A 27,729-nucleotide genomic window follows, 5' to 3' on the forward strand; every position below is an offset into this window, starting at 1 on the left:
TGCCATCCAGGCGTGAGTGATCAGAAGGATAAAAAATAAGTTTTGCCCTCCTCCCTATGAGGAGAGTGTTTCAGCATGGTGTGTTGGAACAGGGACACAGTAAGGAGGGGTGCAGGTGTGTGTGGGTGGCAGCCCAATGACAGGTATCAGAGCCTGAGTGGGGTGAAGAAGACAGCTATTCTCAGTGTGATATGAGGCGAGTGGGGACTCGGCGGAGTGGAGGACTGGGGGGAGGATACTGGGACTTTGGAGAGAGAGGAGAAGAAGTAAAATAGCAATACTTATTTTAGAGTGGGGACACCAACAGGGAGGACTGCAGAGAAATAACTAAGATGGCCAGATAGGTTTGAGTGTTCATTTGAGATTCGTAGCAATGAATTTAAAGTGAGAACTATCAGGATATTTGTGTGTTTTTCTGCAGCAACATGCAGCAGTTTGGGTGCAAGTGAGGATATAGGAAATATATTGAGTGCAAAATCATTTTTTTCAAATTTTTTTTCTTCAAAGACTCCAGTCTTAAACAAACATACAAGGTGTGAGTTGCGAAGCCTTTAATAACCATGTTTGCATTTTTTTTTACAATATGCATAATTTCTTAGCTGTTGTTCATTAGCATTTCACTATTTGCAAACTCATCTGCCTTTTGGATTTAGTTTTCATGCATGAATTTACATTAATAAAATTAAAGAATAGCAACAGCTTATCTAATCTTTCCTTATCTTTCCTTCATGATCAGCAAGATGCATGTGACAGTTTTTTAATTAATTATTTTTTTTATTGTGCTTTAAGTGGAAGTTTACAGCTCAAGATAGGACAGGTTTTTAAGGGACTAAAATAGACTGAAATTGTGAGTCTATTTGTAAAGCTGCATAAAAGCAATATTTTTCATAAAAAGTTTCAACCAAAGGTCACACACTTCATGAAAACAAAATTATTCATTCAGGCAATCTCCACTTTAGCCATTTGGCGTTCTGTACCTTTTTAAATTTGAGATTGTCCAACAAAGAGTGGCTGTCTCATTTGGAGATGACTGAACAGTTGGAGGCATTGTATGCCTACACAGTTGGGATTGTGCCTGAGATCAGTTTATTTTGAGAGAGTCTTCTATTACATTTTTATCTAATATTGTGGACTAACTGTATTATCCAGTTTAAGTCCGGGTTATTTCTTTGTTAATGAACTGAATATATCGGAGATGTATTTCTAACCAAGGCTTTAGATTCATTTCTACCAGCGTTAGTTCTTTGACGCAAACTGAAAAATGCTGTAGGTATAACATCAAATACCCATAATCAAATAGTACATGTTATTAATCACTAAGCCTTAGGAGAAAGGCAATATTTTGCTCCTGCTTCTGTAAAAAAAAGTTCCTTGTTTGGAGGGGAAAGAAAAGTAGTGTGACCTTTCACTTATTTACTACTCCCTTAATATGAAAAGAGACAAAAGTGAGCTGAAGAACGAAAACTCTGCAGTTAAACCCCACAGCCTTGAACGTACTGAGTGAGATCGCGGTTCTGACAATGTTTTCTCCACGCCACCCTGTAGAGAAAGGTCAAACAAACCATAAAAAGGTTAAACTATCTTCATTGTATATACATACTTCAAATCTTTTGAGGGGAGGAAAGTATTTTACCAATAAATAAACTATAGACTATAGATAGAGTCAGGTATTATTTAATAAATGGAAATATACAAAGCACTCCACTCCTCCCCAAAGCCCCACTAAAGCTCAGAAGGCAGAATACAAACACTGAGTTACGTGCCTTCCACATCAGCAACTACAAAGGGCATCATTACACGTTTCTTTGTTCTAAAAATAATTTCAAGATATTAGAAGCACAGCCAGTGTGGAGAATCATAAAAACCCTTAAAAAAAAAAAAAAAAAACCCTGAATTGATGAGGCAGAGATTAAGAGTGTGAATTTAGTTAAGGTAGATTGTTTCTTCAAGAACTATATATTGCTGTACAATGTTCAGCATAAATCTAAAGACACAACTTTTACTTCTCAGTAGCATACTTCGGCCTTTGAAACCCTGATCTCTGCACAAATCAATACCAGGGTAAAATAGTTTACCCCTTTAATGACTGAAAACATACCATGCTTTAATGCCTTGAGGATCCCTGACAACTCTCTTTGCACAAGCTACAGCTTGAGTGATATCACCTTGCAGCAAAGCTGAAAAAGAGGCAGTAAGGAATGAAAACAGCTTTCATAGAAATCTCATTATAAGTTTAGGTTTACCAGCTTTAACTCTACTAGGCTGAGGAAGGAATACTAGGAAGTTATTTTCCAAGAGTCCATGTATCTGTGAATAGGAGAAAAATTTTCTCTTCATTCCATTCTATTTGGCATGAAACATTTTGTTTATCATTTACCAAGTTGTTGGGAGTTCTGAAATTTTAAACTAATATGGAAACCTTGGTGGTCTAGTGGTTAACAGGTACGGCTGCTAACCAAGAGATTGGCAGTTCAACCCACCAGGCATTCCTTAGAAACTGTATAGGGGCACTATAGTCCTATAGGGTCACTATGAGTCAGAATCAACCTGATGGCAGTGCGTTTGGTTTTAAGGTATTTTATGATCTTACGACCTGTTTGTACTTCCCGTTGTTATCGTTGGTTGCTGTCCAGTTGATTTCGACTGCCAGCGACCCTATGTACAACAGAACGAAGCACTGCCCGGTCCTGCTCCATCCTCACAATCGTTGTTATGTTTGAGCCCACTGTTGTAGCCACTGTGCCAATTCATCTCGTTGAGGGTGTTCCTCCTTTTCACTGACTCTATACTTTACCAGGGACTGGTCCCTCTTGATAACATGTCTAAAATAAGTGAGACTAAGTCTCATCATGTTTGCTTCTAATGAGCATGCTGGCTGTACTTGGTGGTCGTGTTTGTACTAGGCAATGTAAAAAAAAAAAAAAAAATTTGCCTATTAATTTTTTTACTTAGCAATTCCGCTTTTAGGAAATGAACCCAAAGATGTATGTACAAGGTTTTTCATAGTAATTTACAATCGGGAAAAGTGGAAACAACTTATGTGTTTCCAATAGGAGTTGAATCAATAAATTCTGCAATATTCATGTAACGGAATTCTATACGTCCTTTAAAATGATAATACGGTTTTGTTTGTTGTGGAAATAATTTTAAACAATAAAAAGTCATAAAGTAGTATAGGTAATACAATTTCATTTTTGTGAAAACATACATTGCTTACATGTTTGTATGTGGGTAAATGTGCATGAGATATAGCTTTACATTTGTATACATGATTGATATATAGTCTTGAAAAGTATTTTTCAAAAAGTTAACAATGGTTATAAATTTCTGAGTAGTAAAATTATGGGTGATTTTGTTTCTTAGTATTTTCTAATTTTTATTCAATGACCACAGATTATTATATACAACAAAATATTTTTTAAAGTTACATTAACTGGATTTTAAAAGAAGAATATTCTAAGACTAATCTTTATTAGGGATTTAACATTTCAAAATTTAATAATATTAATTTCGCAATACTTATTCTTTTATGCAGGAAAGATTCCATATGTTATTTTTATATTTATATGAGCTCAAACACAATATATGTTTTACCCCAAATAAACAAATCCATAAAATAACTTATTAGGAGTATCTAGAAGTTTTTAGAAGTTGAGATGGAGTTCTTACAAGTCCCTGATGAAACTTTCAAGGCTTTTTAAAATTTGTATTGCATCTCTAATAAGTACAACCAGATGGGTCCTGTGCCATCACTTATATGTTATCTCCTCTTACCGTTGCAAGATATGCCACAGGCATTAACTGCTTTTGGGGTTTTGCCATCATTACACCAGTAGCGGCTATTGATCTGAAAAATCCCGTAATCAGTGCTTTTGTCTCCAGGATTGTAGTTTGTAGCTTGGGTGTTGTAATTACTCTCATGTTTGGCCAAACACACCCCTGAAAAGTAATAAGTGACACCAAATCACTTATATTGTAAGTGTAAAGATATATTCGACTTGCAAAGTATTTTAACATTTTAGTGTTAAAGGGCTCCTAAGAAAGTCCTTTTCACAATGCAAATAATTTTGTAATACTAATGAAACAAGATAACATACTTTTAAAAGTATATACAATATGCTTTTACCCTTTTTTTTTTATACCTCAGGCAACATTCAGCCCAGAATGTTGAGTGGAGTTTTTTAATTCATACGCGATACAGCAATAAACCAGTTGCCTTCCAGTTGACTGCAATTCATGGTGATCCCATGTGTATCAGAGTAGAACTGTGCTCCATAGGGTTTTCAGTGGAAGATTTTTCCAGAAGTAGATAGCCAGGCCTTTTTTCTGAGGTACCTCTGAGTGCACTCAAACCTCTAAGCTTTTGATTAACAGCTGAGTGCATTAATCCCTTGCACCACCCAGGAATTTCCAGACTGATGGAAAAATGCTTTTGATTAGAGAAAATAAGAATTTTCTGACACAAAATTTTCTTAAAATCCTTAACAGGGTATTTGAATACACAGTCAGACTCTGCAAGACAACAGCTATAGAATCGAAAGGAATATTTTTTCCATCAAATCATTCATTTAATTGTTTATTCAAAAATAGTTACTGAGGGGAAATACCTGAATTCAATCTGAAAAGTACAGTACTTATATTAGCAAATATGGACTAAAATAGAAAGTAAGTTTTACTCAGTGCACCTCTTGAATTGTGTGGAAGAAAATGAAAAATAGTTAATCAACCAGGTGAATAAGAATTAAAACATTATTTCATGGCTGAGTTTCAGGGATTCTTATGTAGCACAGTTACTGAGGAGAAATAGTTTCCTACTGCCCTGGTATTAAGAGTTGAACATAATCTTTTTAATGTTAAAAATCCCACGTTGTGACAGGAGAATCTTTAAAACCATACTGCATCACTCTAGGCTCTCCCGAGTCACGTAAGGAGGAATTGGCAGCAATATCCCAGATCCTCAAATGTATCTTTTAATCAGCCTACTTGCACCATTGAGTTGGAGGCAACTGGCAAACCCAGTGGAACTGGAAGAGCACGAACAGGTTCTATTATACTTAAAATGGTAGGAATTTTGCCCTCTCTTGTTCTAATTCCTGAATCTGGTATCTCTGATTTTAAAGGAACAAATTGGTGTTTTTAATCATTTTAAGTATGCAAACACCAATAAAATTTTAAAAAGTCCACTCTCTCAGTGCCCTTTTTCTTTTGTGTTATTGCATCCCAGCAAATTTTCTTTTTTTAATTTTTATTGTGCTTTAACTGAAAGTTTACATATCAAGTCAGTCTCTCACACAAAAACTTATATACACCTTGCAACATACTCCCAATTGCTCTCCCCTTAAGGAGGCAGCCTGCTCCCTTCCTCCACGCTCTCTTTACATGTCCATTTCACCAGCTTCTAACCCCCTCTACCCTCTCATCTCCCCTCCATGCAAGAGATGCCAACATAGTCTCAAGTGTCCACCTGATCCAAGAAGCTCGCTCCTCACCAGCATCCCTCTCCAACCCATTGTCCAGTCCAATCCCTGTCTGAGGAGTTGGCTTTGGGAATGGTTCCTGTCCTGGGCCAACAGAAGGTCTGGGGGCCATGACCACTGGGGTCCTTCTAGTCTCAGTCAGACCATTAAGTCTGGTCTTTTTAGGATAATTTGGAGCCTACGCCCAACTGCTCTTCTGCTCCCTCAGGGGTTCTCTGTTGTGTTCCTCCCAGGGCAGTCATAGTTTGTAGCCAGGCACCATCTAGTTCTTCTGGTCTCAGTCTGATGTAGTCTCTGGTTTATGTGGCTCTTTCTGTCTCTTGAGCCCCTTCTTATTATCATTCTCCCTGGGGTATCTCTGTGGAAAGGAGAGCAGACTTACAGTTTGCCAGGCTGATTCCCCTGTAGCCATCCAGTCCATGTCGCTTCAGAGTTCGGGCCAACTCGCACCTTTTAAAGACCTTACCGTGGACAGTGCCACAAAGGAAGAGAAGCCCCAGAATAAGGAGAGCCTTCATGTTGACTGGGAAGTCAGATGGCTCAGCTAACCAGGGTGAGCTGGTCCCAGTATTTAACATCTTGTAACTTCCTCCTCCTCCTAGTGGTTTGGTGGCTCCACTCTTTGAACTATGCTGAAAGGAGGAACTGTTTATCCACTGACATTAAAAGGTTTTTTGTTTTTTGTGTTTGAACATACAGATCCTGATGACCTAAGAATTACCTATGAAGGAAGTTACATTTTTTAAGACAGGAGGGAACAGGAACACCTGGTTCAGGAAGAACTGAGAAGTTGCATTGTGTCCAAAATGGAAATGTCCTCCTTATTTTGAATTTGAGCAACTCTAAAGAAAAAAAACACAAACTAATGAACATTATACATATCTCAAAGTTAGCCCTAATCTTTAATTAACACTCGTTTCCACGAAATCATTTTGTGTACATTCACTATTTCATTTTCATTTAAAATTAACTTATATGTGCTTTTCCACAAATAGACACGAACACATGTGCCTGTCATTTTAGTGGTATATAGGTTTATATCCTGTTGTTCAGCCATTTCCCTATTCTAAACATTTTTTACTATTATACATTTTTTACTATTATAAATCTAATTTTTAATTGTTATAAATAAGGCTGCTGTTAACAACTTTCCCAACTCTTTTTGTACAAGGCCTTGCCTCCATTTCCATGTTAGAGCATAAAGAGTTATTATAAAGCACTGAAACTTTCAAAATCAAATACACCTAAATAGATATATTCAACTAAGTGCTCCCTTTAAAATAATCAGCTCAGGATGTGCACTTTTTTTTTTTAATTGTACATTTTAGATGAAGGTTTATAGAATGAACTAGTTTTTCATTAAACAGTTAGTACAAGTATTGTTTTATGACATTGGTTAACAACCCCCTGACATGTCAAAACTCTCTCATCTTGACCTTGAGTTCGTTATTACCAGCGTTCCTATTCCCTCCTGCCTTCTAGTACTTGCCCCTGGGCTGGTATGTCCCTTCAGTCTCATTTTCTTCCATGGGCCTGTCCACTCTTTGGCTGAAGGGTAAACCTCAGGAGTGACTTCATTACTGAGCTGAACGGGTGTCCGGGGCCATCCTCTTGGGGTTTCTCCAGTCTCTGTCAGGCCAGCAAGTCTGCTCTTTCTTTTTGAATTATAATTTTGTTCTACATTTTTCTCCAGCTCTGTCCTGTACCCTCTATTCTGTGCACATTTTTAAGAACAATGCTATGTGTGTGTGTGTGTGTGTGTGTGTGTGTGTGTGTGTGTATATATATATATATATATCGGCCATAGCTCAAAAGGAACTGTCCTTCTGGACCTGCCTATGAAGACAAATTCTGAGCCACACAAAATGTCATCACTTTGTAGTACTCCTAATTTTCATCAATGGCAATCTCTCCCTGTTTGTCCTCTAAGATTATTCTCCAGCTTTGTCTCTAAATTACTAGTTGGAGACCTTGTCTAAGAAAATCAAAATAATTCCATTTTTGAAGCTAGGTCTAATTTTGTTAATTCACAATAAATATAGAGACAGATTTTCAGGACTCAAAGAGACAGAAGTGAATGTAAAATGCTAGTCTTTAAAATTAGTCCCCTTTATATTCTCTCCGACTCAATGCTAACGTGCATCTAGTTATTATCCACACTATCTCAGCCTTCTGCTGGCGAGATTAACTTTTCCTTTTAAATATCTGAATAGTTCTGGGCTTCCACTTTCTTGGGATGGGATAAGGAAATATTTGCATGACATCCCAAACCAAAATGATAGCATGATAATGTGAACACTTAAACAGAAGAGATGTTTTGGTCCTTTATCTCTCCTGGGGCAGAAGCGACGATCAGTGATAACATCTTATCAAAACGCTATTATTTCATTTGAGGTGAGTTAGCAAGCTCTTTAAAAATAAAATAAGAAGTAAGCATACTTTTGGGGCACAGATATTTTTCCCCAGAAGTTTTGTACGTATTGCATATTTGGTGCAATGTATGTATTTTATTCTCTTGGGAAAGGTGTCTATAGATTCCAGATTATTTTATTACGTTATAATACCCAGTGTTACTGTTGTTAGGTGCCCTCAAGTCAATTTCAACTCATAGCAACACTATGTGCAACAGAACAAAACACTCTCTGGTCCTGCCACATACTCACAATCATAGCTATGTTTGAGCCCATTGTTGCATCTACTGTGCCCATCCATCTCACTGAGGGTCTTTCTCTTTTTCACTGATGCTCTGCCTTACAAAGCATGATGTCCTTCTCCAGGGACTGATCCCTTCTGATAACATGTTCAAAGCAAGGGAGATGAAGTCGTGCCATCGTTACTTGCAAGGAGCACTCTGGCTGTACTTCTTTCGAGATGGAGTTTTTGCTTTTTTTGGCAGTCCATAGTATATTCAATATTCTTTGCCAACAGCATAATTCAAAGGCATCAATTCTTCTTTGGTCTTCCTTATTCATTGTCCAGCTTTTGCATACATATGAAGCAACTGAAAGTATCATGGCTTGGGTCAGGCGTACCTTAGTCCTCAATGTAACATCTTTACTTCTCAACACTTTAAAGAGGTCTTTTGCAGCAGATTTGTCCAATGCAATATGCCGTTTGATTTCTTGACTGCTGCTTCCATGGGTGTTGGCTGTGGTTCCAAGTAAAATGAAATCCTTGAGAATTTCAATATTTCTTTTCATTTATTATGATGTCGTTTATTGGTCCAGTTGTGAGGATTTTTGTTTTCTTTACGTTGAGATGTTAATGCATAAGGAAGGCTGTAGTCTTTGATCTCCATCAGTAACTGCTTCGAGTCCTCTTTGCTTTCAGCAAGGAAAGTAGTGTCATCTGCATATAGCAGTTGATAATGGGTCTTCCTCCAGTCTTGATGGCTGGTTCTTCTTCATATAGTCCACTCTTGGGTTATTTGCTCAGGATACAGATTGAGTAAGTACGGTGAAAGGATACAACCCTGACGCACACCTATCTTGATTTCAAACCACAGAGTATCCCCTTACTCTGTTCAGATGACTCACTCTTGGTTTACATTCAGGTTCCTCATGAGCACAATTAAGTTTTCTGCAATTCCCCGTCTTCCCAATGTTATCCATAATTTGTTATGATCCACACAGACAAATGACTTTCCATAGTCAATAAAATACAGGTAAACATCTTTCTGGCATTCTCTGCTTTCAGCCAAGATCCATCTGACATCAGCAGTGATACCCCTAATTCCATGTCCTCTTCTGAATTTGGCTTGAATTTCTGGCAGTTCCTTGCTGGTGTACTGCTGCAACTGCTTTGGAATGACTTGCATGTGATATTAATGATATTGTTCAATAATTTCCACCTTCTATTGGATTGCCTTTCTTTGGAATGGGAACAGACATGGATTTCATCCACTTGGTTGACCAGGTAGCTGTATTCCAAATTTTTGGGCATGGACAAGTGAGCACTTCCAGCATTGCATCTGTTTGTTAAAACATCTCCATTGGTGTTCCTTCAATTCCTGGAGTCTTGGTTTTGCCAATGCCTTCAGTGAAGCTTGGACTTCTTGCTTTAATACCATCAGTCCCTGATCATATGCTACCTCCTGAAATGGTTGAATGTCGACCAATTCTTTTTAGTAGAGTGACTGTGTATTCCTTCCACCTTCTTTTGATGCTTCCAGTGTCATTCAATATTTTGCCTATAAAGTCCTTCAAAATTGCAACTCAAGGCTTGAATTTTTCCTTCAGCTTTAGAAATGACCAGTATTTTCTTTTCTAACTCCAGATCTTTGCACATTTCATTATAATACTTTATTTTGTGTTCTCGAGCCACCCTTTGAAATCTTGTGTTCAGCTCTTTTATGTCACCATTTCTTCCATTTGCTATAGTTACTCTACATTTAAGACCTAGTTGCAGAGTCTCTTCTGACATCCATTTTTTTCTTTCCTGTCTTTTTAACGACCCTTTGCTTTCTTCATGTATGATGTCCTTGATGTCATCCCACAACTCTTCAGATATTTGGTTATTAGTGTTCAATGCATTATATCTTCTTTTTTTTTTTTTTGCATCAAATCCATTCTTTAGATGGTCTCCAGATTCGGGTGGAATATATTCAAGGTCATAGTTTGGTTCTCATGGAATGGCTGTAATTTTGTCCAGCTTCAATTTAAACTTGCATATGGGCAACTGATGGTCTGTTCCACAGTCGACCCCGGCAGTGTTCTGAATGATGATACTGAGCTTCTCCATGGACTCTTTCCACAGGTGAAAGAAGGACACTATTACTTGGTGAAGATCTTTCATTTTGTTCCTGAAGGGGAGGGTGAATAGAACTCTGTAAATGTTCAGGTGCCTGGTGACAGTTGGCCTGATAGCGGCTTTAGTCATCATGCACAATGCCTTTTTCTAAGCCTACCACTTTGGCAAATAAGTGACTTTTCAATTTGAAGAACAAGCTACTTTTGTGTAAACTTTGGCATAATTTTAAGTATGACTTCCTGGGTTGGGACCTGCACAGGAGCCAGTGTCAATATTAGCCATGTTCGACCTTAACACTCAGCTCCAGCAGTTATTAGATTTAGACACCTGGGCAAATTATTTAATCCTTTTATGTTTTACTCGATATATCACACCTGAATTGAAAGACCATCTTAAGAGCAGATTTCATGCATTTAACACTAATAACTGAAGGCCAGACAAGTTGTGGAATGACATCACAGACATGAGACATGAAGAGAGCAAGAGGTCGTTAAAAAGACAGGAAAGAAAGAAAAGAACAAAATGGATGTCAGAAGAGACTCTGAAACTTGCTCTTGAATGTAGAGCACCTAAAGTGAAAGGAAGAAATGATAAAGTAGAAGAGCTGAACGGAAGATTTCAAAGGATGGCTCGAGAAGACAAAGTATTATAATGACAGCTGCAAAGACCTGGAGATAGAAAACTAAGAGGGAAGAACGCCCTCGGCATTTCTCAAGCTGAAAGAACTGAAGAAAAGTTTAAGCCTAGAATTGCAATACTGAGGGACTCCACAGGGAAAATATTAAAACATGCAGGAAGCATCAAAAGAAGATGGAAGGAATACACAGAGTCACTATATTAAAAAGAATTGGTCGACATTCAACCATTTCAAGAGGTGGCAATGATCAGGAACCAATGGTACTGAAGGAAGACGTCCAAGCTACACTTAAGGCACTGGTGAAAGACAAATCTCCAGGAATTGACGGAATACCAATTGAGATGTTTCAACAAACAGATGCAACCCTGGAAGTGCTCACTCATCTATGCCAAAAAACTTGGAAGACAGCTTCCTGGCCAACTGACTGGAAGAGATTCATATTTATGCCTATTTCCAAGAAAGGTGATCCAACAGAATGTAGAAATTATCAAACAATATCATCAATATCTTATTCAAGGAAAATGTTGCTGAAAACCATTCAAAAGTGGCTGCAGCAATATATCAACAGGGAACTGCCAGAAATTCAAGCCAGATTCAGAAGAGAACGTGGAACCAGGGGTATCATTGCTCATGCCCAGAGGCTCCTGGGTGAAAGCAGAAAATACCAAAAAGATGCTTGCCTGTGCTTTATTGACTATTCAAAGGCATTCGACTGTATGGATCATAACAAAATATGGATAAGATTGTAAAGATTGGGAATTCCAGAACATTTCCTTGTGGTCATGAGGAGTCAGTACATAGATCAAAAGGCAGTTTGAACAGAACAGGGGATACTGCGTGGTTTAAAGGCAGGAAAGGTGTGCATCATGGTTGTATCTTTTCACCACACTTCTTTAATCTGTATGCCAAGCAAATAATCTGAGAAGCTGGACTATATGAAGAATGGGGCATCAGGATTGGAGGAAGACTTATTAACAACCTGCAATATGCAGATGACACAACCTTGCTTGCTGCAAGTGAAGAGGTCTTGAAGCACTTACTGATGAAGATCAAAGACCATAGCCTTTAGTGTAGATTACACTTCAACATAAAACAGAAATCCTCACAACTGGACCAATAAGCAACATCATAATAAACGGAGAAAAGTTGTCAAGGATTTCATTTTACTTGGATCCACAATCAATAGAGAAGCAACAGTCAAGAAATCAAAAGACGCATTGCATTGGGCAAATCTGCTGCAAAATGCTTCTTTAAAGTGTTAAGAAGCAAAGACGTCACCTCGAAGACTAAGGTGCGCCTGACCCAAGTAAGGGTGTTTATGATTGCCTCATATGCATGTGAAAGCTGGACAATGAATAAAGAAGACCAAAGAAAAATTTACGCTTTTGAACTGTGGTGTTGGTGACGAATATTGAATATACCAGGGACTGCCAAAACAATGAACAAATCTGTCTTGGGAGAAGTACAATCAGAATGCTTCTTAGAGGCAAGATGACATATTTTGGACATTTTATCAGGAGAAAAAATTTTTTTTTTTTTTTTTTTTATCAGGAGGGATCAGTCCTTGGAGAAAGACATCCTACTTGGTAAAGGAGAGGCAGAGTGAAAAAGAGGAAGCCCCTCAATGAGATGGATTGACGCAGTGGCTGCATCAATGGGCTCAAGCATAACAACGATTGTGAGAATGGCGCGGGATTAGGCAGTGTTTCGTTCTATTGTACATAGGATCGCTCTGAGTCAGAATCGACTTGATGGCACCTAACAACAACAAGTTTTAGTTTCTTCAACTGAAAAATGGGATAACAATAATAATACCTGTTTCTTAGGTTGATGAGAGAGTTCAGTGAAATAGTGTTTGGATAGTGCCTAACAGATTCTGCTATATAATAAACGTTTTATACATGTTCATTGTTGTTACTCATTTTCTGTCCACGTTTTTGCACATTTTGAAATTCAAGTTAATTTCTTTCTAAATTTGTAACACATTTTCCCGTATATTAAGGGTATTAACCCTTCATCTGTGACACATTCGGTAAATGGTTCTCTTAGTTTCTCATTTGCCTTTTAGTTCTGTTGATGTTCCTTTTTCAACATATAAGTTCATGACTGTGTACGTGTTTAAATAAGGACTGAATTTTTCCAAAAAAAAACCTAACAAAACTATCTCCTGAGAACACCTTTTAGCTAAATAACAGATTTCTCATAAAGTAAAGAATATTACCCTTGAGTACAGCACACCAAATGGTCAATAATTACTCTAAAGCAAAGATGAAAGGGTAAGGGAACAGGGAAATTAGATAGCTGGAAACTTAACATTTAATTACATGATCATTGACTTAAAATGTTAACTGGGACAACTAAGATACAAGTCTATATACAGTATGCTCCCAAAGCATACACACACACAGTTATATTCACAGCTTGGATGGAAAAACTATTAAAAATATTAGTGAAATTTAAGACTTTAAAAAAATTCATTCAACTCTTTTTGCAAAATTACTGTAATGGGTCAATTTTTAATCAGAAAGTTACTATAAAAGAATATTATAATCTTTCTTCAAGCAAAACAAATTATAGCTTTGAAAAATTATAGGGAAAAAATGCCTACCTCATTTCTGTGTGGTTTTACATATACTATCCACTGATGGGTGTGTCCATCTTTCTCTCTTTTCTTTCCAAAGTATCGGCAACATTACCATGAACTATTCGTGTAACAATAGTAACCCCCTAAAAGAAAAATAATTTCAAAGACAACAAATACTGTGTCAATACCCAAATAAACAGAAAGAGAGCTCTGAATGTGTATTTTAAGTAATGGATTACCCCGGCACTCTAAGAACCTAGAGTTTGGCTAGGCTATAAAATAAAATCAATTTCAGCCACTCATTCTTATTTCATGTTAACACAAATAATACCAGATTAATTAAAATTTCCCCTTTTGAAGACCTCTTTTTAAATCACCCATCTAAAGCACTTTGAGGATTTTGTAAAAAGAAGCACAAAAGGTCTGTTACTTACAAACTTTAAAGCTAGCCTTTGGAAAAAATTTTCCAACGTTGACTGCCATCACCAGCTGGTTATGTCAGTAGTTTGAGGACATTAGACAATCATTTCCTCCTTAATCAGCCTGTGGAGTATTCGGAGCCCTGGTGGTGCAGTGTTTAAATGCTCGGCTGCTAACCAAAAGGTCAGCAGTTCAAATCTACCAGCCACGCCTTGGAAACCCTATGGAGCAGTTCTACTCTGTCGTATAGGGTCATTAGGAGTCTGTATCCACTCGAAGGCAACAGGTGATTGAGTGTTGACCAAAACTGTACAAATACCAAACAAAGGCATTTTGTGTGAGGATGTTAGGAGAACAAAGGTAAACAGTTTTCATTTTAATACTTTATCAGTATTAGAAAAAACATACTACAAATAATAAATAAAACCCCAAATTTAAAAATCTTCATGCTTAAGGTATTTTTAAAATTGAATTGATTTAAGTAACAATGTTGAAATGATATTACAGTTGGACTGAGATATGGCAAAAAATGGTAAACTGGCCCTTAGACTGAAGCTTGGTAAACACTGGCCAGTGGCATGCTTGCTTACATTCTGTGCTCAGTTCTGGGATGTACATTCAATATGTTTCTCATCACTTCTAACAAGCATAAACGCAGTGTTTGGGGATTATGATGGAAATGATAAGAAATTTAAACTGAAAATACAAAATGTACATGAATCTGGGACAAACTGTTCAATAGTTAGAATTTGTCTGAAGGACAAACAGCAAGTTGTACCACACGTGAAAAAGGTTGTGCCAATATAACCAGCAATATGAAATGTGGAAAAATAGTGAACAAAATAGAAAACCTTTTCATTCTGGTTGGATAATCAAAAACGAAATCTAATACCTATTAGCCTAAAATTAGTTCAGAAGAAGAGAAACTGTACAAGAACTTAACTAAGCATAGTATGTGCTATTGATGAAACTTTTGGGGCAACCATAGATGGGACCTCAGGTTCAAGGCCTGACTGAAGAACAAGGATCGCTGATGTGACAGTGTGTGCATAACCTTCCATAGCTGCTATGGTATGCTAAGAATGTGCAGTTTGTTAATGGTAAAAAGGGCTCACCAGCCTACAGGTTTTCTACCTGGATGAAATTTACGAAACCTGGAAAAATATGCCTGAAAGAGCATGTAACAATGAGGAAGGAGAAGAAATCAATCTGTAATTTTCAAGCTTTCCAGGACTAACTCACACCCATTTTTGCTGGAAAAGCATTTGGGGACTGCAGGGTTAAACTCAAGTCATTTTGGACTTAAACTTACAAACTTTTAGAACCAAACATGATTACAAGCAGAGAAAATTCCGTAACTTCTCCCTCAAAAAAATCAATGTTTTAACGCTTTGTTCTGCAGTAGTTCCCTAGCAGTCCATAACTTTCCCATAACTGCATGTATTTATAATGTGTCTAATAATAAGAGATTTTACCTGGATCTTTTTCCCATTCCATTAAATTTCACCGGTGTTTTAAATTTTAGAATGTTACTTTACATGTAATATTGAAACACTTCATAACATAGCTCTATATGTGAAAATGTGACATAGTAAGGTCTATCTAAAAAAAAAAAAGCAACAACAATTGCAGGTTGACTGGATCGGTGCAATAATGCATGATTTTCTTTTTAAAGAATTTTCCTTTCACAATAAATAAAAATCAGAAGCAATTGGTCCCGCCTTAAAAAAATCGTTAACATGCCAGGGTCTGTGGGGAAGTGGAAGCAAAGTAAATAAGTGTCACACGCTAGGCTGTATCCTAACGTTCACTAAAAACAGCAGAAAAAAAAAATTAACATTTACTCAATGTTCCTTATGTACCAGGCACCGTGTCAGGATAACGTGCCTTGATTAATATCCTGGCCGTAGCTTTGTAAACACCATAAACTCGGGCAAGTTTCCAATTTTCTACTCCTCGGTTTTGGCACTTGTAGATACCGCGGGTGATAGTGACTCTATACTGTTGTGGTGAGGATTAAATCAGAGCATCGGGGAGTGTTTAGCCTCTTTGGGCAGACGATAGGCGCTTAGCCGGTATTTGCTGCCACCGTTATTATCCTCACAGCCAGGCGGCGGCATCCCCCGTTTGCGGATGACCTGGGCTGGAGCCGGTGAGCACCAAGCCAAGATTCCCCAGCCCGCTAAGTGGCCTGTTTCCTCTGCCACAACCTCCAGGTCATCGGTGATTACGTTTGCTTTTGGCGGGGCAGGAGGCTGTAGTGACGCGGTGACGTCGGCCTCTGACTCCCCGCCCGCCTTCAAGCCGCGATTCAAACCCGAGGAGAGAAGGCGCGAAAGAGAAACAAACCGGCCCACGCTGCGCCGCACCACGCTGGGAGGGGCCAGGCCGTGACAGCCACCGCCGGAAGGGAGTCGCGGGCCGGCACTGACCGTAACTCTCCGGCCGGTGTCAGGCCCAAATCCGGCCATTCTCTTGAACATATTGTCCCACGGAGGAAGCCGGCACCGCCGCCGCCGCCAGGGAAAGAGACCGGGGCCGGCGGGGTCGCCGCTCCCCTCAGAGGACCCGCTCCTCCCGCGCGGGCCCAGGCGGAGGGTTTCTGGTCGAGGGAAGGCGTGGCACCTGTGCTCACGGCACCGGGTAATTTTCAGACTCATTCAGTTACGCGCTGGAGAAGATCGGGAAGGAAAGAGAGGCGACGGCGACGTCCTGCTCGGGCGCGGCGGGATCGCGCTCACAGCGCGCATGCGTCTCGCCGCTGCCCCGGTGCAGGGCGGGTTAGGTGGCTGGCACTTGAGGATCCTGAATAATCGTGTCACCTGCCCACACGATTTAGCTTCGGGATGACCGAGAAGTTGCTGTTTGGAGGGAATACCTTGTCATCGACCAAGTGTTTCCTCAATGATGAAGTCAAAATGATGAAATCTTGCTGACACAAACCGCCTCCCACAGCTTTTCGTTGTTCTCATCCAGACCTCCACCCCTGACCCCGCTGATTTCTTCCTATCGGCCCCCTTCTTCCTTTCTTTTCCTGCTCCGTTTAAATTCCAAGTTCTATGACTTCTCACAATGCTCCCTTGTATTGCCCATTGCCCTTCTGTGGCACTCTTGTGAATGTGAGTGCTGTACTAAATTTATGTTCTCCAGTTTAATTGAACTTTTCGTTATTGGTCTTTGGTTCTCTCTTACTTTCTCTTCAGTAATTATTTTGAAATTTCTGTAGTCTCAACTTCTGACACCAATTCCCTCTTTGTTATCAGATGACTTTGCTTCCTACTTCGCGAAGGTAACAGACCCCATGCCGCCAGACTGAAACAATCTTTGCCTTACCCAGCAGCCACCCTCCTTTCCTTCTCTTCTGTTAAGAGGGAAACCTTTCAGTTTAAAAACAATCCCTTTCTCTATGTTCTTGGAACCCAGATGGCGCAGTGATTAATAGCCTGGCTGCTAACCAAAGGGCTGGCAGTTGAATCTACCTGTGGCTACGTGTAAACCCAATGGGACGGTTCTACTCCATCCTGTAAGGTCAATATAAGTCGGAATCGACTTGAGGGTAATGGATTTGTCTGTGTTCTTGATATCTTTTTTTTTTTTTTTTTTTGCTTTCTCAAGAATTTTGCCCAATCAACCATCCTCACTCTGCCTTGTATTTTCAACTTTTTCTTTTGTTTTGGCTTTTTCTCCTAAGAGAGTCAAACAAGCTTACGTCTTTCCTATTTAAAGTTAACCAAGCAAACCTTTAATCCCACGTAGCTCTGTGTTGTCCTTCAAAGTAGAGCTTGGAAAATCTGTCAACATTTCCTGTTTCCATACCCTCTTCAGCCCATCACTTCTGACTTTCACCCTCACTGAAACGAAAGATACTTTCATCTATATCGCTAAATCCAATGTTATTTGCTTCGCTTAACCTCTTGGCAGTATCCACGGGCTCCCTTAGTGACACCAATTTCTTTTGGTTTTCCTCCTACTTCTGTGGTATCTCCTCGATTTCCAGAGTAATCACTCTCTCCTCCACGTTCCCGTAGTGCCTGAGGGATTGAAACATTTACCATATTATACTTTAATGCTTGACAAACTTCATGAGGGCACTAACTGATCCAACCAAATGTGGAAATTATCAAACAATATTATTAGTAACACAGGCAAATAAAGTTTTCCTGAAGAACATTCAAAAGCAGTTGCATCAGTATATCAGCAGGGAATTGCCAGAAATTCAAGCCAGATTCAAAAGAGGATGTGGAACCACGGCTATCGTAACTGATGTCAGATGGGTGCTGGCTGAAAGCAGAGAACACCAGAAAGATGTTTACCTGCATTTTATTCACTATGCAAAGGCATTCGACTGTGTGGATCATAAGAAATTATAGATAACATTGCAAAGAATGGGAATTCCAGAACACTCAGTTGTGCTCATGAGGAACCTGTACATAGATCAAGAAGCAGTTGTTTGAACAGAACAGCAGATACTTCGCGGTTTAAAGTCAGGAAAGGTGTGTGTCAGGACTGTATTCTTTCACCATACCTATTCAATCTGTATGCTGAGCAAATAATCCGAGAAGCTGGACTATATGAAGAAGAATGGGGCATCAGGATTGGAGGAAGACTCGTTAACAACCTGCGATATGCGGATGACACAGCCTTACTTGCTGAGAATGAAGAGGACTTGAAGCACTTACTGATGAAGGTCAAAGACCACAGCCCTCAGCCTGGATTACACCTCAACATAAAGAAAAGAAAAATCCTCACAACTGGACCAATAAGCAACATCATGCTAAATAGAGGAAAGATTGAAGTTGTCAAGGGTGTCATTTTACTTGGATCCACAGTCAAGACCCAGGGAAGTAGCAGTCAAGAAATCAAAAGATGCATCGTATTGGGGAAATCTGGTGTAAAAGAGCTCTTTAAAGTGTTAAAAAGCAAAGATATCACATTGAAAACTAAGGTGCCCCTGACCCAAGCCATGGTGTTTAGGATCACCACATGTGCATGCGAAAGCTGGATGATGAATAAGGAAGACCAAAGAACTGATGCCTTTGTGTTGTCTTGTTGGCAAAGAATATTGAATATACCATGGACTGCCAAAAGAAAATGAACAAATCTGTCCTGAAAGAAGTGCAACAAAAATGCTCCTTAAAAGCAAAGATGGCGAGACTACATCTCACATACTTTGACATGTTATCAGGAGGGACTAGTCCCTGGGGAAGAACATCATGCTTGGTAAAGCAGAGGGTCAGTGAAAAAAGAGGGAGACCCTCAATGGGATGGATTGACACAGTGGCTGCAACAATGGGCTCAGTCATAACAATGATTGTGAGGATGGTGCAAGATCCGGCAGGGTTTTGTTCTGTTGTACACAGGGTGGCTATGAGTAGGAACCGACTGGACAGCACCTAACAACAGCAACGACATTCAGCTTAGTAGCCTCAGCCTCTGGTGATCATTTGCTGTGACTTATAATCATTGTCTGTTCAATAGATGAATTAATGAAGAACAGAGACATCAAGAAAACTTGAGGCTATTCTTCGAAAGGTAATTGAAATCAGTCAGATCTGTTAAAGCAGTCTGTCCTACAAGGTCTTCCACACACAATATAGGGTTTTTCTTCCCGTACCCTTTCGTGACTTTCACTTTTTTCTAAAAGTGCTTTCAGAATTGGATACCTGGACCGCCTTTTTTTGTTGTTGTTGTTGTAATTATTCTCCAGTTTTCCTGATTTTTTCTTCCTCTTTATTTCTACTTGGATTTTGTTTTTTCCTGAAAATGTTACTGTAAGTATTTTTAAGGTAAAATAATATTAAATTAAACAAATACATATAACACATTTGGATCTTTTGGGGAAAGACAATGAATTGAACACACATCTTTTGCTTCTTCCCCAGACTCCTCTAAAGCAAGTAAAGGATTCTTATGAAAGGCAAAATCCTGTTAGAATGGGGAAAATGGGAGAGAAAGCTGCAACAAAAAATTGAAATCTGGTATGCAAATGGAAAGTGGTAAAGGACAGACCTGAGAACTGAGCCGGCAGAGCTAATAACCAACTCAATTTACACTGCAGCATCTCACCCATCTCTGCCCCAAGAGCCATACAGCCAAGCAACTGCCCCTTATCTACTCCAAAGCATAAAACAGGGTCTCTGCACTGAGGAACACCAAACAGAGTTAAGGGAGGATATCATCCAGAAAATGGGTAGATTAACGAAACATTTGCCTATTAGCTGCTGAGACCCTCACTCAGCTCTTTAAAATGCTGGCAATCATACCTTTGTTTTCTAGTAGGCTATAGGGAGAGGCTTCTCTGGGGAATCTGACCAGCCTAAGAGGAGAGATTTAAGGATGTCCAGTGAAACCGACCCAACCCAGCTTGATCACCCTACAGTGAAGTACATAATGTTTAAACCCAGTTAGGGGCTGGGAACTTCAAATTAACATTTAGTTGCCCACTTCTGTATTTAAGTAAATGTCCAAGGATTAGCAGACATCTGAGGAAAGCCTCTATTATGAAAGAGATAATCCAAGAAGAATCAAAGAAAAATGGCAAATTGGAGGAAACAGAAAACTAAAACAACACAAATTAAAACTATGATCACTACTCTGATAAAATAAGATGTCACACGCAAATATGACACAAAAACAGGGAAAAAGGAACATTCAGGAAATAAAAACAAGCTGTTAGAAATTAAAAATATGGTAGTAGAAATGAAAAACTCAATAAAAATATTAGAAGCTTAAACTGAAGAAATCTTCCAGATACGAGAACAAAAGATTAAAAATAGGACAGGAAAGACAAGAACATCAGAGGATCAAAGTAGGAGTTCCAGAAAGACAGAACAAAGAAAATGGAAGGAAGCAAATCATCAATAAATGATTCAAGAAAGTTTTCCAAAACTAGAGGATATGTTTCCAAATTGAAAGATCCCACCAAGTACCAGGAGAAAGATGAAAACAGACCTACAACAAGACACATCATTATGAACTTTCAAAGCGTGGGGATAAAGAGATGATTTCACAAACGTCTGGGTCATAAAGATTCATGTTATCAGGAAGGATCAGTGCCTGGAGAAGGACATCATGCTTGGCATAGTTGAGGGTCATCGAAAAAGAGGAAGACCCTCAACGAGATGGACTCACACAGTGGCTACAACAATGGGCTCAAGCATAACAATGATTGTGATGATGGTGCAGGAGCGGGCCGTGTTTCCTTCTGTTGTAGATAGGGTCACTGTGTGTCAAAAACGACTTGCCGAACAGCAACAACAACATCCCTACGTTGACCCATACGTCGTACACCTCAGAGAATCCCTTGTCAGCTTTCTGAGTATGTTCATATCAAGATAGGCCCAGAGCCTGAAGCTGCACCTGTGCTGGGGCCCTCTGCTGCCCACCCCCAACGGATGCTTTACGCACTACATTCACATAGACCTGAAGCTGATGCTTGGAATATCAGGAGCTGTTGTAATGGGATGAAGTGGGCTTAAAACTGTGAAAAGCTTTGCAAGGACAAACATGGAAGAATATACCAAAGAATGGACAAGAGATTCATTCGGTCAACCAACCAGTGTTTATTGAGAATGTCCCTTAGTCAAAAAGCATTATTCTAAGTGTTTGGGATATGTTGTTAGCTGCTGCTGAGTCAGCCCCGACTCATGGCAACCCCATATGTTACACAATAAAAAAAAAAAAATAGAACTGCTCAATTGGGTTTTCCTGGCTGTAATCTTTATGAAAGCTGTTCACTAGGTTTTTCTTCCGTGGAGCCACTGAGTGGGTTTGAACTGCCAACCTTTACGTGAAAAGTGTACGGTTAAGTGTCTGTGCCAGCCAAGCGCGAGTGAACAAACCCAAACCAAACCACTGCCATCAAGTCAATTCCAACTTATAGCGACCCTATAGTGCAGAGTAGAACTGCACCATAGAGTTTCCAAGGAGCGCCTGGTGGATTCAAAATGCCGACCTCTTGGTTAGCAGCTGTAGTACTTAACCACTACTCCACTAAGGTTTCCGCGAGTGAACAGAAAGGTAAAAAAGAAGTTCTGCCCTCCTTCCTATGAGGAGAGTGGTTCAGCATGGTGTGTCAGAGCAGTAAGGAGGGGTCCAGGTGTGTGTGGGTGGCAGCCCAATGAGAGGTATCAGAGCCTGAGTGAGGTGAAGAAAACAGCTATTCTCTCGGTATAATATGAGGCGAGTTGGGGCTCAGCGAAGTGGAGGACTGGGGGGAGGATACTGGGACTTTGGAGAGAGAGGAGAAGAAGTAAAATAGCAATAGTTATTTTAGAGTGGGGACACCAACAGGGAAGGACTGCAGAGAAATAACTAAGATGGCCAGACAAGTTTGAGGGTTCATTTGAGATTTGTAGTGATGAATTTAAAATGAGAACTATCAGGATGCTTGTGTATTTTTCTGCAGCAACATCCAGCAGTTTGGGTGCAAGTGAGGATATAGGAAATGTATTAAGAGTGTGAAAACATTTTTTTTTCAAAATTTTTTTTTCTTCAAAGACTGTAGATAGTCTTACACAAAAACAGACAAGGCATGAGTTGCGAAGCCTTTAATAACCGTGGTTGCATTTTTTTACAATGCGCATAATTTCTTAGCTGTTGTTCATTAGCATTTCAAAATACTTGCAAACTCATCTGCCTTCTGGATTTAGTTTTGATGCATGAATCTATAGAAATAAAATTAAAGAATAGCAACAGCTTATCTAATCTTTCCTTATGTTTAGCTCATTTCTACCAGCATTAGTTCTTTTAAGCAAACTGAAAAATGTTGTAGGTGTAATATCAAAGAGTACACATGTTATTAATTACTAAGTCTTAAGAGAAAGGCGATCTTTTGCTCCTAAAATATCAGAGTACACACGTTATTAATTACTAAGTCTTAGGAGAAAGGCAATATTTTGCTCCTGCTTCTGTAAAAAAAAGTTCCTTGTTTGAATGGGAAAGAAAAGTAGTGTGACCTTTCACTTATTTACTACTCCCTTATATGAAAAAGAGGCAAAAGCGAGTTGAAGAACAAAAGCTCTGCAGTTAGACTCCACAGCCTTGAATGTACTGAGTGACATCGTGGTTCTGACAATGGTTTCTCCATGCCACCCTGTGGAGAAAGGTCAAAGAAACCATAAAACGGTTAAAATATCTTCATTGTACATACATACTTCAAATCTTTTGGGGGAACAAAGTATTTTACCAATAAATAAACTATAGGCTATAGATAGAGTGAGGTATTATTTATTAAATGGAGCACTCCATTCCTCCCAAAGCCCCACTAGAGCCTTCCACATCAGCAACTACAAAGTGAATTACACGTTTCCAAAAAATAATTTCAAGATATGACAACCATAGACAGTGTGGAGAATCTTAAAAACTCTTAGAAAAAAAAAAAAAAACCCTAAAATAAATTGATGAGGCAGAGAGTAAGATTCTAAATTAGTTAAGGTAGACTGTTTCCTCAAGAACTGAGGTAATACAATGTTCAGCATAAATCTAAAGACACAACTTTTAGTTCTCGGTAGCATACTTTGGCCTTTGAAAACCTGCTCTCAGCGCAAATCCATAGCAGGGTAAAATAGTTTACCCCTTTAACGACCGAAAACATACCATGCTCTAATGCCTTGTGGATCACTGACAACCCTTTTCGCACAAGCTACAGCTTGAGTGATATCATCTTGCAGCAAAGCTGAAAAAGAGGCAGTGAGGAATGACAACAGCTTTCATAGAAACCTGATTGTAAGTTTAGGTTTAGTCAACTTTAACTCTACTAGGACGAGGAAGGAATACTAGGAACTTATTTTCCAAGGGTCCATATATCTGTGAATAGGAGGAAAATTTTCTCTTCATTCCATCCCATTTGGCATGAAACAAAGTATTTTGTTTATCATTTACCAAGTTGTTGGGAGTTCTGAAATTCTTAACTAATATGGAAACCCTGGTGGCCATAGTGGTTAAGAGCTACGGCTGCTAACCAAAAGGTCAGGGGTCAATCCACCAGGCATTCCTTAGAAACTTTATAGGGGCATTATAGCCCTAAAGGGTCACTATGAGTCGGAATCATCTTGATGGCAGTGTGTTTGTTTTTAGGTTTTTTATGATCTTAGTCCTGTTTGTACTTGTTGTTGTCGTTAGCTGCCATCTAGGCATTTCCAACTCCCAGAAACCCTATGTACAACGGAATGGAACACTGCCTGGTTCTGCGCCATCCTCACAATCATTGTTATGTTTGAGCCCATTGTTGTAGCCACTGTGTCAATTCATCACCCTGAGGGGTCTTCCTCTTTTTCACTGACCCTCTACTTTACCAAGCATGATGTACTTCTCCAGGGACTGGTCCCTCTTGATAGCATGTCCAAAGTATGTGAGACTAAGTCTCACCATCCTTGCTTCTAATGAGCATTTTTGCTGTACTTCTTCCAAGTATAGGTGGTGGTGTTTGTGCTAGGCAATGTAAAAAAAAAAAAAAAAACACGAAATTGCCTAGTAATTTTTTTATCTAGCAATTCCACTTTTAGGAAATGAACCCAAAGATGTATGTATAAGGCTTTTCATAGTAATTTACAAACGGGAAAAGTGGAAACAACTTAACTATTTCCAATAAGGGATGAATCAATAAATTGTGCAATATTCATGTAATGTAATTCTACACATCCTTTAAAAATGATAATACAGATTTGTGTTTGTTGTCATGGAAATAATTTTGAACCATAAAAAGCAAGTTGTAAAGCAGTATCGGTAATACAATTTCATTTTTGTAAAAACATACATCGCTTACGTGTTTGCATGTGGGTAAATGTGCATGAGATATAGCTTTACATTTGTATACACGATTGACATTTAGTCTTGAAAAGCATACATCAAAAGTTAACAACAGTTATAAATTTCTGAGTAGTAAAATTATCGGTGATTTTGTTTCTTAGTATTATCTAATTTTTAGTCAATGACCACAGATTATTATACACTACAAAATTTTTTTTTAAGTTACATTAACTGCATTTTAAAAGAAGAATATTCTAAGACTAATCTTTATTGGGGATTTAACATTTAAAAAATTGAATAACATTAATTTTGCAATACTTATTATTTTATGCATGAAAGATTCCATACATTACTTTTAATTTTATATGAGCTCAACACAATATTTGTTTCACCCCAAATAAATCCACAAAATAACTTATTAGGAGTATCTAGAATTTGAGATGGAGTTCTTACAGGTCCCTGATGAACCTTTCAAGGTTTTTTTATTTGTACTGAATCTCTAGTAAGGACAACCAGATGGGGTCCTGTGCCATCACTTATATGTTATCTCGTCTTACCGTAGCAGGATATGCCACAGGCGTTAACTGCTCTTGGGGTTTTGCCATCATTACACCAGTAGTGGCTATTGATCTGAAAAATCCCGTAATCAGTGCTTTTGTCTCCAGGATTGTAGTTTGTAGCTTGGGTGTTGTAATCACTCTCCCATTTGGTCAAACACACCCCTGAAAAATAATAAGGGAGCAACACCAAATCACTTATATTGTAAGTATAAAGATATATCCGACTTGCAAAGTATTTTAACATTTTAGTGTTAAAGGGCTCCTAAGAAAGTCCTTTTTACACTGCAAATAATTTTGTAATACTAATGAAACAACATAATATACTTTTAAAAATATTAAAGTGGGGGTTTCTTCCATTGCTTTTACCCTTCCCCTATTCCTCAGGCAACATTCAGCCCAGAATGTGTGAGTGGAGTTTTTTAATTCATAGGCGATACAGCAATAAACCAGTTGCCTCCCAGTCGACTGCAATTCACGGTGATCCCACGTGTATCAGAGTAGAACCGTGCTCCGTAGGGTTTTCAATGGCTGATTTTTCCAGAAGTAGATAGCCAGACCTTTTTTCCAAGGCACCTCTGAGTGCACTCAAACCTCTAACCTTTTGATTAACAGCTGAGTGCATTAATCCCTTGCACCACCAAGGAATTCCTAGACTGATGGAAAAATGCTTTTGATTAGAGAAGATAAGGATTTTCTGACAGACAAAAGTTTATTAAAATCCTTAATGGGGTATTTGAATATACAGTCAGATTCTGCAAGACAAGAGTGATAGAATAGAAAGGAATATTTTATCCATCAAATCATTCATTTACTTATTTATTCAAAAATAGTTACTGAGGGGAAATATTTGAATTCAATCTGAAAGGTACAGTACTTACACTGGCAAATATGGACTAAAATACAAAGTAAGTTTTACTCAGGGCACATCTTGAATTGTGTGGAAGAAAATGAAAAATAGCCAATCAACCAGGTGAAGAAGAATTAAAAAAACATTATTTCATCACTGGGTTTCAGGGATTCTTATGTAGCACAGTTACTAAGGAGAAATAGTTTCCTACTGCCCTGGTATTAAGAGTTGAACATAATCTTTTTAACGTTAATGTTAAAAATCCCACGTTGTGACAGGAGAATCTTTAAAACCATACTGCATCACTCTGGGCTCTCCAGAGTCATGTAAGGAGGAATTGGCAGAGATATCCCAGATCCTCAAATGTATCTTTTAGTCAGCCTATTTGTGCCATTGAGTCAGAGGCAATTGGCAAATCCAGTGGAACTGGAGAGCACAAACAGGTTCCATTGTACTTAGAATGGTAGGAATTTTGCCCTCTCTTGCCATTATTCCTGAATCTGGTATCTCTGATTTTAAAGGAACAAATTGGTGTTTTTAACCATTGTAAGTATGCGAATGCCAATGAAATTTTAAAAAGTCTACTCTTTCAGAGCCCCTTCTTGTTCCTCATCCTCCCCTGGGTAACTCTGTGGAAGTATCAAGGACAGCAGACTTACAGTTTGCCAGGCTGATCCCCCTGAAGCCATCCATTCCATACCGTTTCAGAGTTCTGGCCAACTCGCACCTTTCAAAGACCTTGCCCTGGGCAGTGCCAGAAAGGAAGAGAAGGCCCAGAATAAGGAGAGCCTTCATGTTGACTGGGAAGTCGGACCACTAGGCTGACCAGGGCAAGCTGGTCCCAGTATTTAACATCTTGTAACTTCCTCCTTCTCCTAGTGGTTTGGGGGCTCCACCCTTTGAATTATGTACAAAGCAGGAACTATTTATCTGCTGACATTATAAAGTTTTTTGTTTTCTATGTTTGAAGATACAGATTCTGATGTCCTAAGAAGTACATTGTTTAAACACCAGGCTCAGAAAGAATTGAGAAGTTGCATTGTTCCCAAAATGGAAATGTCCTCCTTTATTATGAATTTGAGCAACTCTAAAGAACAAAAACTAATGAACATTATGCATAGCACAGAGTGAACCATGATCTTTATTTAACATTCATTTCCATGAAATTGTTTCATGTGCATTCACTATTTTGTATTCATCTTTTTCATTTAAAATTATCTTATATGCACTTTTCCACAAATGGACATGAACACATGTGCCTGTCATTTTAGTGATATATAGCTTGATATCCTGTTGCTCAGCCATTTCCCTATTGTAGACATTTTTTGTTACTACTGTAAATTTTTTATGATTATAAACCCAATTTTTTACTGTTATAAATAAGGCTGCTGTGAACAACTTTCCCAACTCCTGTTGTATATATAATTCCTTGCCTCCATTTCCATGTTAGAGCATAAAGGGTTATTATAAAGCACCAAGACTTTAAAAATCAAAGGCACCCAGATAGATATATTCAACTAAGTGCTACCTTTAAAATAATCATCTCAGGATGTGCACATTTTTTTTTAATTGTACTTTAGATGATGGTTTACAGAACAAACTAGTTTCTCATTGAACAGTACAAATACTGTTTTATGACGTTAGTTAATGACCCCCTGACATGTCAACACTCTCCCTTCTTGACCTTGGGTTCCCTGTTACCAGCT

The 27,729-nt window shown here is 38.7% G+C and overlaps 2 protein-coding genes across 4 annotated transcripts; both read right to left on the reverse strand.

Annotated features, from left to right (window-relative positions):
- Positions 1-177: 177 nt before the first annotated feature.
- Positions 178-22,273, reverse strand: LOC135231192 (lysozyme C, spleen isozyme-like). The gene is made up of 7 exons (XM_064283907.1): positions 16,300-22,273; positions 13,882-14,174; positions 13,472-13,590; positions 5,860-10,278; positions 3,775-3,939; positions 2,099-2,177; positions 178-1,539 (listed from the first exon to the last, which is right to left on the reverse strand). The coding sequence occupies exons 4-7, from the start codon at positions 6,053-6,055 to the stop codon at positions 1,473-1,475; spliced, it is 507 nt and encodes a 168-aa protein (XP_064139977.1). The 5' UTR covers positions 6,056-10,278; positions 13,472-13,590; positions 13,882-14,174; positions 16,300-22,273; the 3' UTR covers positions 178-1,472.
- Positions 22,274-22,401: 128 nt separating this feature from the next.
- LOC100666513 (lysozyme C, kidney isozyme) lies at positions 22,402-26,866 on the reverse strand. Of its 3 annotated transcripts, XM_064283905.1 has the most exons (5): positions 26,683-26,866; positions 25,174-25,338; positions 24,163-24,270; positions 23,465-23,543; positions 22,402-22,961 (listed from the first exon to the last, which is right to left on the reverse strand). In XM_064283905.1, the coding sequence occupies exons 1-5, from the start codon at positions 26,816-26,818 to the stop codon at positions 22,895-22,897; spliced, it is 555 nt and encodes a 184-aa protein (XP_064139975.1). In that variant the 5' UTR covers positions 26,819-26,866; the 3' UTR covers positions 22,402-22,894. The 3 variants fall into 3 exon arrangements, with proteins under 3 accessions (XP_064139975.1, XP_003405246.2, XP_023414516.2); XM_003405198.4 differs by lacking the exon at positions 24,163-24,270 and having other exon boundaries at positions 26,683-26,863; XM_023558748.2 differs by lacking the exons at positions 23,465-23,543; positions 24,163-24,270 and having other exon boundaries at positions 26,683-26,865.
- Between the last annotated feature and the right edge of the window lie 863 nt (positions 26,867-27,729).

This window comes from Loxodonta africana, chromosome 4, assembly GCF_030014295.1.
Source record: "Loxodonta africana isolate mLoxAfr1 chromosome 4, mLoxAfr1.hap2, whole genome shotgun sequence".
Taxonomy (NCBI): domain Eukaryota; kingdom Metazoa; phylum Chordata; class Mammalia; order Proboscidea; family Elephantidae; genus Loxodonta; species Loxodonta africana.

What these genes read in the sequence shown, in the direction of transcription:
- LOC135231192 (XM_064283907.1), bottom strand. Translation starts at nt 6,055, where the DNA reads ATGTTAAATACTGGGACCAGCTCACCCTGGTTAGCTGAGCCATCTGAC. An exon ending in GGGAATCAGCCTGGCAAACT is followed by an intron (nt 3,940 to 5,859) that starts GTAAGTCTGCTC and finishes ATTACTTTTCAG; the next exon opens with GGGTGTGTTTGGCCAAACAT. An exon ending in CTGTGGCATATCTTGCAACG is followed by an intron (nt 2,178 to 3,774) that starts GTAAGAGGAGAT and finishes CCTCTTTTTCAG; the next exon opens with CTTTGCTGCAAGGTGATATC.
- LOC100666513 (XM_064283905.1), bottom strand. Translation starts at nt 26,818, where the DNA reads ATGAAGGCTCTCCTTATTCTGGGCCTTCTCTTCCTTTCTGGCACTGCC. An exon ending in GGGGATCAGCCTGGCAAACT is followed by an intron (nt 25,339 to 26,682) that starts GTAAGTCTGCTG and finishes ATTATTTTTCAG; the next exon opens with GGGTGTGTTTGACCAAATGG. An exon ending in GGAGAAGTACATCATGCTTG is followed by an intron (nt 23,544 to 24,162) that starts GTAAAGTAGAGG and finishes CCTCTTTTTCAG; the next exon opens with CTTTGCTGCAAGATGATATC.